This window comes from Podarcis liolepis (genome assembly GCF_965112155.1).
Source record: "Podarcis liolepis genome assembly, chromosome: 11".
Classification (NCBI taxonomy): Eukaryota; Metazoa; Chordata; class Lepidosauria; order Squamata; family Lacertidae; genus Podarcis; species Podarcis liolepis.
In genome coordinates, this window is record NC_139565.1 from 65,249,948 (window position 1) to 65,263,254 (window position 13,307).

The 13,307-nt window shown below is 53.6% G+C and overlaps 1 protein-coding gene across 1 annotated transcript in view; it reads left to right on the forward strand.

Annotated features, from left to right (window-relative positions):
* Window positions 1-12,859, forward strand: part of TESK1 (testis associated actin remodelling kinase 1) — a 28,895-nt gene extending 16,036 nt beyond the window's left edge. The window contains exons 6-10 of the mRNA XM_083465972.1: window positions 42-132; window positions 1,682-1,765; window positions 8,839-8,928; window positions 9,968-10,115; window positions 10,893-12,859. Coding sequence (XP_083322098.1) covers window positions 42-132; window positions 1,682-1,765; window positions 8,839-8,928; window positions 9,968-10,115; window positions 10,893-11,836 — 1,357 coding nt within the window. The 3' untranslated portion in view covers window positions 11,837-12,859. The remainder of the gene's footprint in view (window positions 1-41; window positions 133-1,681; window positions 1,766-8,838; window positions 8,929-9,967; window positions 10,116-10,892) is intronic.
* Window positions 12,860-13,307: the final 448 nt, after the last annotated feature.

Here is a 13,307-nt window from a genome sequence, read left to right on the forward strand (position 1 = left end):
TTCTCTTGGTCCTCCCCTCCCCCTTTCTGCTTCCTCCCCAGTGACGGGGGCGAGAAGGAGCCTCTGGCCGTCGTCGGCTCTCCGTACTGGATGGCCCCGGAGGTCCTGCGTGGGGAGCTGTACAACGAGAAGGTAGGACCGTAAGGGGGGGCCAACGGGGGTCCACCCAGCCCCACAGCCTCTCCTCACAGGGAGACCTCAAGCAGCGCACGACGGCCACAGGGCTGCCCTCCCAGGCATAGTCAGAATCGCAGAACTGGAGAGTTGCAAGGGACCATCGGGGTCATCTAGTCCAACCCCCTGCAATGCAGGAATCTTTTGCCCAATACGGGATTCAAACCCACGACTCCTGAGATTAAGAGTCTCAGACTCTACCATCTTCAGAGGATATGTAGTCATTGTGGCTAGTTGGACTGGACAATATATCACCCAAAACCGGTTTGAAGCTCATATCATGATATTGGTTTCATAATTTTTGACCTAGCAATATATTGTGAATGAGTGTGTGATTTTGCTGTGCAAAAACCACAATACCGGAGAAACCATGAAGCCAGCTGATGCCTCTGCCTGGCTCCTTCCTTATTCCAGACATTGTGGTATATCAGCGCATCAGGATTAGGTAAACGGCGTTTCCATGCGCTCCAGTTTCCGTCACAGTATCCCATTGTGCCAGAAGCGGTTTAGTCCTGCTGGCCACATGGCCCAGAAAGCTGTCTGTGGACCAACGCCGGCTCCCTCAGCCTGAAGCAAGATGAGCGCCACACCCCATAGTCGCCTTTGACAGGACTTAACTGTCCAGGGGTCCTTTACCTTTTACCTTTTATTTTGTGATGTCTAGCTGATGATATATAATACGATATTGACAACCAGATATCGCCCAGGCCTAGTGGCTGATGGTCAAGAATAGGCTCACCCTCCCTGAATAATAATAATAATAATAATAATAATAATAATAATAATAATAATAATAATAACAATAACAATAATAATAATAAATAAAATAAAATAAAATAAAATAAAATAATAATAATAAATCAATTGATTAGGTATACCCCACCCATCTGGCTGGGTTTCCCCAGCCACTCTTTTAAAGCCACCCAAGTCAGGACGTCTTTTGAGAGGGAGATCCCTTGTTCATGGGCTGCATGGAGGAATGTCAGGACGTTAGAAGAGCCTGCAGGATCGGGCCAAGGGTGGAGCCTCGAGTCCAGCCTTCTGCTCTCTCTCATAGTGCCCAACTAGATGCCTCAATGGGAAGCCAGCAAGCCAGGCCTGAGGGCAACAGCAGCACTGTCTTCTCCTGGGGCTTCCAGCCTCTGGTCTTAAGAAGCATCTCTGCCTCTGACCGTGGAGACGAGGAGAGCTGTCCTGCCTAGTAGCCCTCGAGAGCCCTTCTCCTCATGAATTTGTCCGATCCCCTTTCCCAGCCAGAGAATTAAGGGGGGAAGTGGGGTGCACAGGGTCAGCCTGCTGTTGGGCAGGGAAGCTGACCAGGAGGGTGAGGGGGTGTGGGGACTGTGGGCCTGGACCACAAATACCAGGGGGCATGGGGGGCTCTTCTTCTGTCCCCGGTTTCCCTCTGGGTCTGGGGGGGGGGGCTGGAGCCTCTTTTTGTCTCCCCTTCCCCTGAGTGCGCAGGGGCCCTTCCTGCCTCACTGCCTCCCTTCTCCCATCCCGCCAGGCTGACGTCTTTGCCTATGGCATCATCCTCTGCGAGACCATCGCCCGCCTGCCGGCCGACCCGGACTACCTGCCCCGCACTGAGGTAAGACCCTCCCTCCCTCCCTGTGGGGGCTGCTTCCTCCCCTTCCTTGCTCTGCTAGGCTCCTTCAGGCAAACCACTGCGTGTCTTTTAGGCGTTCAAGGGTGTCTTCTGGAGGCCCTCCGAGACCCTCCTGGCCTCATGGGCACAAGACAGGCTGGTTTTGTTGTTGTTGTTGTTGAGTCGTTTAGTCGTGTCCGACTCTTCGTGACCCCCTGGACCAGAGCACGCCAGGCCCTCCTGTCTTCCACTGCCTCCCGCAGTTTCGTCAAACTCATGCTGGTAGCTTCAAGAACACTGTCCAACCATCTCATCCTCTGTCGTCCCCTTCTCCTTGTGCCCTCCATCTTTCCCAACATCAGGGTCTTTTCCAGGGAGTCTTCTCTTCTCATGAGGTGGCCAAAGTCTTGGACCCTCAGCTTCAGGATCTGTCCTCCCAGTGCGCACTCAGGGCTGATTTCCTTCAGAATGGATACTGGGTTACACCAAGGATTCTGGGCCAAGGAGGCAAGGCTGATCTCCCACCCAGATACCCAGATCCGTCCAGGGCTCCTCGCTCAGCGGAGAGTAGAAAAAGAGTGAAAAAGAGACATCCTTAGATTAGGGCATGAGATGGGCACTTTGGCCTTTATATTTAGCTGCTCAGTCTGCTCAGAATGTGTCTTAATCCACAAATAAAACCTCAGAGCTCTGTGTGGATTTTCTCCCCCTCTCTGACATCTGTTTATGACTGTGCCCAACGCAGTGTGTGTTGCCTGCCATGTTCCTCTCTCTAGCTGAGCTGTTCAGTCATGAGGAGGAATCATTGTTTGGGGCAGGCAGGGGGCGTTTTCACCCCCCGCCCCACAGCTTCACTGGGGGTCTCTCTCCTCTTTTCTACTGTCCTTAATATGTTCTGTCGAGACGCAGTTTGGTGTTCCTGGCCAGATCGGCTGCTCTTTCAGAAACGCTCTGTTGCGTTTTTGCTGCCTTGGTTGCTCTGTTTAGGAAGGCTGGATTAGCACAGACATCACAGGCAAATAAATAGACCGCAGAATCACAGACGGGATCCCCAAGGGTCATCTCTGACAGTAAGAGCTGTTTGACAGTGGGATTTGCTGCCAAGGAGTGTGGTGGAGTCTCCTGCTTTGGAGGTCTTTAAGCAGAGGCTTGACAACCATATGTCAGGAGTGCTCTGATGGTGTTTCCTGCTTGGCAGGGGGTTGGACTCGATGGCCCTTGGGGTCTCTTCCAACTCTAGGATTCTATGATTCTATCTAGTTTAATGTTTGATCTTTTATTGTGTTTTTAATGTTTTGTTGGGAGCCATCCAGAGTGGCTGGGGAAACCCAGCCAGATGGGTGGTGTGTGTGTGTGTGTGTATTATTATTATTATTATTATTATTATTATTATTATTATTATGGTGCAACCCCCTGCAATCCTGGAATCACAGCTAAGTAATCCCAGAGAGATGGCCACCTGACCTCTGCTTTAAAACCTCTGATAAGGAAAATTCTGGGTTGAGAGACTCCTCAACAGCACAGCTCATCGGGGTACCAGTCCCCTGCGGGTCCATGCCGTCAGTAAAAGAAAGAAATTCCAGCCAAGCAATTTGGAGCACAACAGCAGTCAGTAGACTTCGCTCCTTCATTGTTGTGCAACAGGTTCAAACAGCAGTGAGTGAACCCTGAACATGGGGCGACATTGACTTTTAAAACTTTCCCACCATATCCCAGAATACAGTTTGTACAGCATCATCGATACATCATTGTTACATCACTAAAACCTCAGAAAGGGGAGGGTTACACAAGATTAGCATAGACAGATATGTCAGGGCAAGACCCAAGGATGAGATTAGCATAAGGCAAACACTCCTTAATTACCCACCACCCAAAGTACAATAGAACTTCCTTTGAAAGTCTGGTGATGAGATTTGGTTTCCCTTGGCCAACAATCAGCTGAGCAGTTGCCACCTCTGGGTTCTACCCTGGTGGGGTGTGAGGTGGAGGGAAAAGAGTCCTTTTCCAAGGGCAAAATAGCGTTGGAATGGAGGAAACTGGCAAAGGGGTTGGTTTTACAGTATATGATTTTTCAAGCTAGGTATCTTCCCAGAGCTGTCAAGTTGAAAGGATACATTCAGGCATAATATTTGTAACATCTAACAACTTTAAATATGTGCCCCCCCCCTGTAATTTCCATAACAGCTCAAATGAAGGAGAGCTCACCGCCTTGCAAGGGAGCTGCAACACCTCTAACTGTCAGAAAGTTCTTCTTAATGAATTAAATTCTGCCCCCCTAACCCCCCAGAGATGGGACACGGGTGGCGCTGTGGGTTAAACCACAGAGCCTAGGACTTGCCGATCAGAAGGTTGGCGGTTCAAATCCCACGACTGAGTGAGCTCCCGTTGCTCGGTCCCAGCTCCTGCCCACCTAGCAGTTTGAAAGCACGTCAAAGTGCAAGTAGATAAATAGGTACCACTCCGGCGGGAAGGTAAACGGCGTTTCCGTGCTTCTCTGGTTCGCCAGAAGCGGCTTAGTCATGCTAGCCACATGACCCGGAAGCTGTAAATAAAGCGAGATGAGCGCCATAACAAAGAGTCGGCCACGACTGGACCTAATGGTCAGGGGTTCCTTTACCTTTAACCCCCCAGAAGAAGTTGCTCCGCAGGTATTCCCATCCCAGCCTCTGTAGCGCAAATGCATCCCTTCCTGGCTCCCTCCCAGGAGACTTGGGGAAGCCCTTAATTACGCCTATTACCTGTGCAGGTGAGGAAGGAGGTGATAATTGGCCCTCCTCCGCAGCCCCCTGAGGAATGCTGGTCTCCCAGCTCACCTGGGCTGCTTTGGATAACCTGTTCATGCAAACCAAGAGAGCTTTCTCTCCAGGGAAAGGCGGAGCTCAGCTGCCCAGGCAGGGACTTTCCCAGCACCTGGTGTCTTCCAGCCGCTTCCGACTACAACTCCCATCAGCCTCAGCGCTGTCATGTGACCATGCTGGCTGGGGCCGGTGGGAGGTGGAGTCCAAGGCCTCTTGCGGTTGGGGGGCACCAGGGGTCATCTCTCCTGGCTGCCCTGTGGGATTCATAGCGCAGGAATTTTGCAGGAAAAGGCTTCGAAGCATCTTTGGGGAGCTTTGGTCCTCAGATGGTGAGGGGAGAGCAAAGGGTCCTTTGAGAAGCAGGACTTCATTTCGGAGACAGATGACGCCCAATATCAGTTTCCAGGGCCTGTATAATTTGGATATTTTTGGAACAACCGAGGGCCAAACTAGACATTATGTTAAACGTCATAGTTTGGCATCATGGGACATATTTATTTTTAAAAAAGACTTTGAACAGTATATTGTAGGCGATGTGTCGGATATGAGGACCATTCATAGCTGTCAACTTTTCCCTTTTCCTGCGAGGAATCCTATTCGGAATAAGGGAATTTCTCTTAAAAAAAGGGAAACGTTGACAGCTATGGGATCATGGCATGAGGACAGCTTCCCCCTGCAGTTATCGAACTCTCTGTCCGATCCTATGAAATCCCTGCTCCCCCCCCCCTGCTCTTTGAACCCGGAGGAGCATTTCCACTGTTCCCTCCCTTCCAGATATAGCAGCTGCAGGTGGGGGGGGGCGCCCTTTTTTTCACATCTCCCGCGAATCCCCTGGAGGAGAGCGGTGCCACTCGCTGCATTGTCTCTTTCCAACAGAGAGAGTTTTTTTTGGGGGGGTGCACTCAGTTGCTGACTGCAGTTGAACAGTTCACTTTAAGGTAGAAGGAGAAAACATCTGGGTGGGGGGATTCTGCCCCCCCCCAAGTCCTTCCTCCTGCATTTCACAGAAAGAAAACCTGCTCCTAGGAGAGCAGCCCGTGCTTTGTCTCAGCGGCTTCCCTGGAGCCCAGCGCCCCCACCCTTTGCCCTTGGTGCTTCCTGGGAGTCGGGCCAGGAGCTTCTCCGCTCTCGGTTGCCGTGGAGCCGCCTGCCTCAGAACTGGGCCACGGCCCCCTCTCTCCTGGGCTGTGTCCTAATAATAGGTTGCCCTGGAAGGCGGCCTCTGGGTTGGGCGTTTCCGGAATGACTGCTCCAGGACCCAGGACCTCTCCTGGTGCCAAGATGGAGAGGAGCGTCTGCCTGGCCTTGCCGGGCAAGAGAAAGGGGCTTGGGGGGGGGGGAGGAAGCCCTTGCTGTGGTAGCCCCCTCCCCACCTCTAATTCCACAGCAGCCTTGACTTCAAGGTGAAGAAGACAGGAGGGCCGCAAAGAGACCCTCTGGGTTTTCTGCAAGACTTTCTCTCCTTTTTGCTTCCTGAAATTCATTCTGATTCTGCAGATAAAATATCTGGGAGAGAATTCAGCAAGATGTGTTGCTAGTGGGCGAGAACGGTCCAGATCCAAGGATCCCCGGGGGTGCACCGTGTTGTAAACAGAATCTGCTCTTTCCCCTTATGGGGTACCCAAGAGCCCATATAGAGTCCTTACGTGGGTTCTCCATCAGTAGGAGAAAATAACAGAGGCCAACCAGAGAATATTGAGAAGCAAAGCAGCTAGTAAGCCTGATCTTTATTGATCTGTTGCAACAGGGTCCCCACGAAGGGAGGGAGGAGAGAACGCAGAACAATGGGTTCCAAAATGACTCCCAGGCTGCGCACCTGGTCCTTCAGTGGCACTGTTACCCCATTCAGGACCAGGGAGTCTTCCACACACCCCGCCCCGTCCCCCCAAAACAGGTCTTCTGTCTTGTCATCTAATTTTAGAGTGTCAGCCCCCCACTCTTGATGATTGTTTGAATGTTGCCTGTGGACGGCATTGTGCAGATAATACTCCGTCCCCAGAACTGCCCCATCATCCCAGAAAGATGCCTGCTCCGTGAGATAAAGGCTGCTGTCCTTCCGCCTCCGGAGAATGCCAGATGTGTGTGTGGGGGGGCCTCTGCCAGGCTGAGCGCTTCCCCTTTTGGAGGGGGGCATGGAGAGAGCGGCTGATCCACCCTCTGGCCCTGCGGAGAAGGCCCTGCTTGCCACCTCGTGGCCAGGAGCTGCGTTGCACAAATCTCTCTCTCGGCAGGATGAGCACAGAGCCGGCTGGATGCGGCCGCTGGACCCTGCACACATTTGGGATTCAAGTTGTTTCCTCCTCTCACCAATACTTGTGATCCTTCCATCATTTTTGGCTGGGTCTGCACTGACCACTTAGCTTAGCTTCTCCAAACGCATGTCATGTTTGGGTCAAGCAGACAGGTGAAGGGTGACAGAGGCTCATGAATTGATTTTAGAACGTATTTCAATTAATTGATTGTGATTTTATGTAAACTCTTTTATTTTACAGTTGTTATCCGCTCTGAGCCCGGCTTTGGCGGGGGACGGCGGAATATAAATAAAATTTTATTATTATTATTATCGGTCTCCAGCAGACTCTCGGGCAGTGGTGGCAAAAAATTTAGAGATTGAGTGCCCAAACTGCAACCCAAACCCACTTATCTTTCGCAAAGTGCCAACACAGCAATTTACCGTATTTTTCTGTGTTGTTGAGCTATTTTGGGGTAAGGAAGGTCATAAGAACTTAAGGAGAGATGGCTGGACCACCTAGTCCAAATGCCTGTGCAAAACCAGCAAGCAGGATTCGAACACAAGAGCCCTCTTCTCCCCTCCTGAGGTTTCCAGTGACTGGGGCACAAAAGGATTGCTGGCTCCAACCGCAGAGGCCGAGTCCAGCCCTCCTGGCTAGTAGCCATTGCTAGCTCTCTCCTTCTCCATAAATTTGTCTAGCCCTCTTTTCAAAGCCATCCAGGCTGGTGGCCATCACTGCTTCCAGTGGCAGTGAGTTCCAGAGTTTAAGTATGCACTGGCTAAAGAAAGACTTTCTTTTCTCTGTCCTGAATCTCCCAACGTTCAGCTTCCTTGACTGTCCACAAGTTCTAGGGTGGAAGGAGAAACTCTTCATTTTCTCTATGTCATGGCTATTATTATTTTTTTAAAACTTCTATCATGTCACCTACTGATCTTTTCTCTAAACTAAAAAAATCCCAAACGCTGCAAGCTTCCCTATAGGGGAGTCTCTCCACCCCCTGGAAAATTCTGGTGGCCCTTTTCTGATCCCTTTGCAACCCAGAAATACCCTTTTTCGGAAGAGGCATTCAGAACCGGACACAGCCTTCCTGATGTGGCTGCAGATTTGTATAACGGCATTATGACATCGACAGTCTTCTTCTCGATTCTTTTCCTAGTGATGTTAATGGAAAAATCTGAGGGCTCCCTTGGACAAAAACAAAGATACCAACCAGGATAACTTGGAGCAAAACGGCAGCCTGTAGGCTTGGCCTTTATTGAACTGTTGCAACAGGGTGCTCCCCTCACCTGCAGGAGAGGGGAGGGACCCAGAAAAATGGTGTGCAAGGCCTTATAAAGACTTTTGAAATTGCCGCCCTGTAGATCAAGCCCACCCCCAGAAACATCATGCATACATCACAGAAAGGAGGGGTTGAGGGAGGAGTTGTGGTGGTAACCTGAGTGTCCTGTCACCTGGCTGGTTCCTCCTTTCCCCCTCCCCATGAGTCACTTCCAGGAGACAAAGGGGAGTTGGCAGTTTCCTGCCCCCAGAGGGAAGAGCTGATTATTGTCCTTTGTTCCAGTCCATGCTGAATCCACTCCCATATGCAAGTTCTTTGTGATCTTGATGGTCTTCTGTCTAGGACCATCAGGGTTGGCATAGCAACTGGGCAGGGCTCCTGTGGATGTGCTGGGATGGTGAAGGGATTATGGCTGCCCTGTATCAAACCTTCCCCTGTTTGTAGTCCTTCCTTCATGGAGTAAAATAAAAGTGGAACAGTGCAAATCTGATGTATGGTTGATTTTCTATGAATTTATAACAGAAGCGTAGCGTATGTAGTGTGTGAGTGTGTGTGAAGTTTGTACAAACTGAATGATTGGGGGGGGGGTTCCTGCGACAGTGATCCCTAGCATGGGCCATTTTCTGCAATTTAATCTTTCTTGGTTTTAAATATTGAATCCATTCACCACAAAAAGAACTGCAGTTTAATCTTTATTGATTTTAAATATTGGGAACGGGCCTTTCTCGCGGCCGAACTCACCTCCCTCTCCCTTCTTCCCTGCAGGACTTTGGGTTGGATGTGGCCGCTTTCTGCAACCTGGTGGGAGCCGACTGCCCTGCAACATTCCTCCAGCTGGCCTTCCACTGCTGCAGCGTAAGACCCCCCCCATCACCCCCCCCCCGAGACCTGAAGGAGCCTTCAGGCTGCCAGACCCACCTGCCAGAAGGGAGCCTCTTTGCCCCTCCTGGCCCTATACGCCTGTGAGAGAATCAGCCCTGGCTGGGTGTGGTGGCTTTGCAGGGGCTGGAGGGGGGCAAATCCTGAGGAATACAGAGTCCCAGCCCCAGCCATGACCACGAATGCATATCACTGGCCTTGAGAGCACCTTTTGGGTTCAATTTAAAGGAAGCTTTCCTGGCTACTTCCCTCCCTTGAGAGTCCTCTGCTTCACAAATTTGTCTGACCTTCTTTTAAAGCCATGCAGCTTGGTGGCTATTCTAGCCTACGGTGGCAGGGAGTTCCACCGTTTAGCTACATGTCACCCAAAGAACTACCATATTGTTGTATAAGATGATGCTTTTTGCTGAAAAGGGGGGGGGGCAAAAATTGGGTGTCATCTTGTATACAGATAGTGAATGTGTGTGTGGGGGGGTGATTAATGGCAGCAGCAAGCAGGAGATTGGCAGCGGCGATGGGGCGGGTGGCGGGTGTTTGGCGGCTGTGGCCAGGCGGGCAGGCAATTGGCAGCTGCGGTGAGGTGTGCGATCGGCAGTGGGGGGCAGGTGGGGGAGCAATTGGCAGAAGTGACCTCCCCCATGTCCCCCAAAAGTTGTACAACTTAATTTTGGGTTAAAATAAATAGGGGTCGTCTTATACATGGAAAAATACAGTACTTCCCTTTAGGGGGGACTGAAGTCGGTGAGAACTGTGTACCATGCCCAGAAATCTGTCCTGCTCCCAGTCTTGGTGGGTCTGGGTCTCCGAGGGGAAGGCAGCCCTCCCCCTGAGGCAGGCTGGACCCCCCGCTTTCCATCCCATAGATCCCCCTGGTTCCTGGTTCCAGGGGAGGCAGCAGCCCACCAAGCCCCCCACCCACAAAGCCTTGGGGCTTTGTTTTGCAAGTGCCCCCCCCCCACAGACGGGGTGTGTGTGTGTCTTCTGCTGAGCCAGCTGCCTTCTCCCCCTCCTCTAGATGGAGCCCACCTCAAGGCCCTCCTTCCTGGAGATCACGCAGCGCCTGGAGGGCATCTTGAAGCAGCAGCTGGCAGCCCGAGACGCCCGAGACGCCCTGCAGAGCGACAGGACCAGCACCCCGGGGAGCCCGGCACTCTCCCTCCGTGGTACCTTTCCCAGTTTGGCTTTCCATTCCTGCGTCACAGCGGGTTGGACTAGATGACCTCTGGGTCCCTTCCAGCCCTGCAATTCTTTTTTTTTTTTAGCTAATCTTTATTAATTTTTTAGTTACATACTGTACATTACATTTTACATTTGTACTTGCTCCTAAGAGCTGACTTTCCTCCTTCCTTCTTCTGGCTTTTTTATATAGTCTTTAACTTTTCGCAATGTCTTCAGCTCTGCACTGCTATGGTTCTAAGTGCACAGCCTGTTTGGGACAAAGGCATTGGACTCTAAACAACAGCTTAAAAAGTATTCCTTTTAACCAGCCTTCTGCCAACTGCCTTGCCTTGAAAGTGGCATATAATATATTTTTTTGCAAATTAGTATTCTAATTATTCATTACATTCATACATCACCTTTTCCTCCAAGGAGTTCAAAGTGGCTTGCATGTTCCTCCTTTGCAACAAGCTTGAGAAGTAAGTTGGGCTCAGCGCCAGGGCCTGCCTGCCAAGGTCAGCTTCCTAGCTGAGGGGGGATTCGAACCCTGGGCTCTCCCAGCTCCTAGTCCAGCACTCTAACCACTGGGCAACACTGTAGTGTCGTGGTAACGCCACGCCTGCTCCAAAGGACTCCTGCCCTCCTGAGTGATGTGGACCCAAGCCACAGCCTTCACTTGGTCAGAGAAGCATAGAACGGCAGAGCTGGAGGGGAACCTAAAGGCCATCTAGTTGTCATGCTTTGAGGTCTGTCCCTGACCACCCTTTCTCCCTCTGTTCCAGACAAAGCCGCCCAGGAACCCCTGCTGCCCGCCATGCCACCCAGCCTGCTGGACCAGCCTCCCATGCCCCCGGACCAGCGCCTCTCGCGCAGCCAGTCGGACATGGTGCCGCCCAGGGCGCCCCAGGACACCCCGCAGCGAGTCAACCCCTTCTCCCAGCGCCACGACCTCCAGGGCGGCCGCATCAAGCTCTTCGACACACCCAGCAAGTCTCTGATCTCGCTGACCTTCGACCTGCCGCCCCCCTCGCCCTTCCCGCCGGGCACCCCCGTCACCCCGGAGCCGGCCGTGGAGGCCCACTGCGACTTCTCCGAGCCGGCTGCCCTGGCCCGCAGGTGCCGCTCGCTGCCCGCCTCCCCGGAGATGCCCCGCCGCGGGGGTCCTCGTCCCCCCCAGCCCCTCCTGTCCCTGGACTGCAGCAGCCTGGAGCGCCCCCTCCGCTCCCCTCCCTCCGGCGAGCTCATGGACACCAGTCCCGACAGCCCCCCCTGTGCCCTCCCTGCGGAGCTGGCCGCCCCCCTGGCGCCCTCCGTGGCCAACGGCAGCTTCATCCGCACGGCCGTCTCTGGGATGCAGCCCTGGCCCTCCAACGGGCTGCTCTTGAACAACAACAGCAAGCCCCCCAGCTGGGGAGGGGGCTTCTCGGAGCTGAGCGTGCCCCCGCCCGGCTCGGGGCCTCCGCTGGAGCATGCGGGGTCGGCCCTGGCCCTGAGCGGAGGGGGCAGCGTGGGGGTGCTGGAGCAGGAGGAGGTGCTGAGCTGCCCCGCCTGCTGCCTGGGGCCCTTTGGCTTCAGCTTTGCCTCCGTCTGCCACCGGCCCCCCGCCAGCGCCCCCGCCTACCAGAACCTCAACTGCGAAGCCAAGAGCCTGCTGTGCCCGGAGAGGCACCACAAGGGCCCGGTTCTGGCAGAGCCCAGCCTCAAGCTGCCCGAAGCACAGTCCTAAGGCAGGACACACAGAGGCCCCCCCCCCTGAGCCCAGCGGGGCAAAAGGGGGGCTGCAGACCCACGACGGACACTTTGGGCGGCCTCAGGGGGCCGCAGCGCATTCAAGATGGCACAGCCGGTGCCAGCGCTCGGCCGGTTCTCAGGGCCTGGTGAAGCGGAGGAGCCTGTGGGGCCATGTTTTTTGGGGGGCGGGAGGTTAAGATTCCACCCTGTGGCCTTTTGTAGCAAAGGGGCTTCCCGGTGCCTGGAAACCCCCCTCCCCCCCCCTGGCAGGAGCTGTGGGAAGGAAGGCGGGGTCCCTTCCCACGAGCCAGGCGGAAGTGCAATAAGGTGGCCGCCCCACGGACCCCCGTGCAGTTGGACTGGGGAGGGGGGCCACACACCAGCATCCGAGAGCCCCCCCAAGGTTTCTTTCTGGGTGGGGGGCTTTGCCCACCCCAGTGCAGTGCCTCCCTCTGCAAACCCAGGCCTGGTGAGACCTCCTGATGTGGGCTGGAAATAGTGGCCTGGGGACCAGTGGGTCTTGCCCCCCCAATAATACTTGCCCTGCTTGTTTGGGGGGGCCACAGAAGAGAAAGAGACTCTAAGGACCGGGGGCGGGGTCAGGAGACAGAAATGGGGGGGCAGGGAAGTGTGCTTGTTTGCGTGTCACATTTGGGGACTAGGAAACTGGGAGACACAAGTTTGGACCTGCAATGTTGGGGGGGGGCTCAGCCTCCCCCCTGGGTGCTCCTGAGCTGTACGAGTGTTGGAGGAGGCAGGCGGGTGGGGGGGGGGAGTTGGGGGCAGAAACTGGCTTCTGTTCCCAGCACTTCTCTCCTGCCCATGTGCAATAATGACGAGTACTTATTTCTGGCTGCATCTCGCCCCCCCCCACGAGGCTCAGCGTGTCCCCCCCTCCGGCCCCCCTATACTCAGTGCCCTGGTGGGATGCAGCTGCATTTTTAATAACGACAAATGCTGCTTTATGTATTCAGCTTATTTAAAGTGTTGGAGAAATAAAACATGACGACGGTCGAAACGGCCTGGTTTTTGCCCAAAGCGTCCTGGGGTCTCAGATCTGGCCGGTCGGGGGGCTTCAGCAAAGGGCTGGGTCTTTGGCTTGGTCTGCATCTTCCTTTTTTGCTTTAGAGAAAAGGCGAGGAAGAAGCAGCGCAATAGGAGTTTATAAACTCCGCATGGCATGTGAGAGGGGAGAGAGAAAGTTTGCCTCCCTCTCTCATGACACGGGACACGCAGTGAAGCTGGATGTTGGAAGGTCCTGTGTGAGTGTCTGGAGCATAGCTGTCAACCGCCCCTTATTTGGCAGGAAAGTCCCTTATCCCAGTGCCGTGTCCCACTGCTGTCCCTTATTGATGATAAAAAAATTCCTTCCAGTAGCACCTTAAAGACCAACTAAGTTAGTTCTTGGTATGAGCTTTCGTGTGCATGCATCTGAAGAAGTGTATCTGAAGAAGTGTGCATGCACA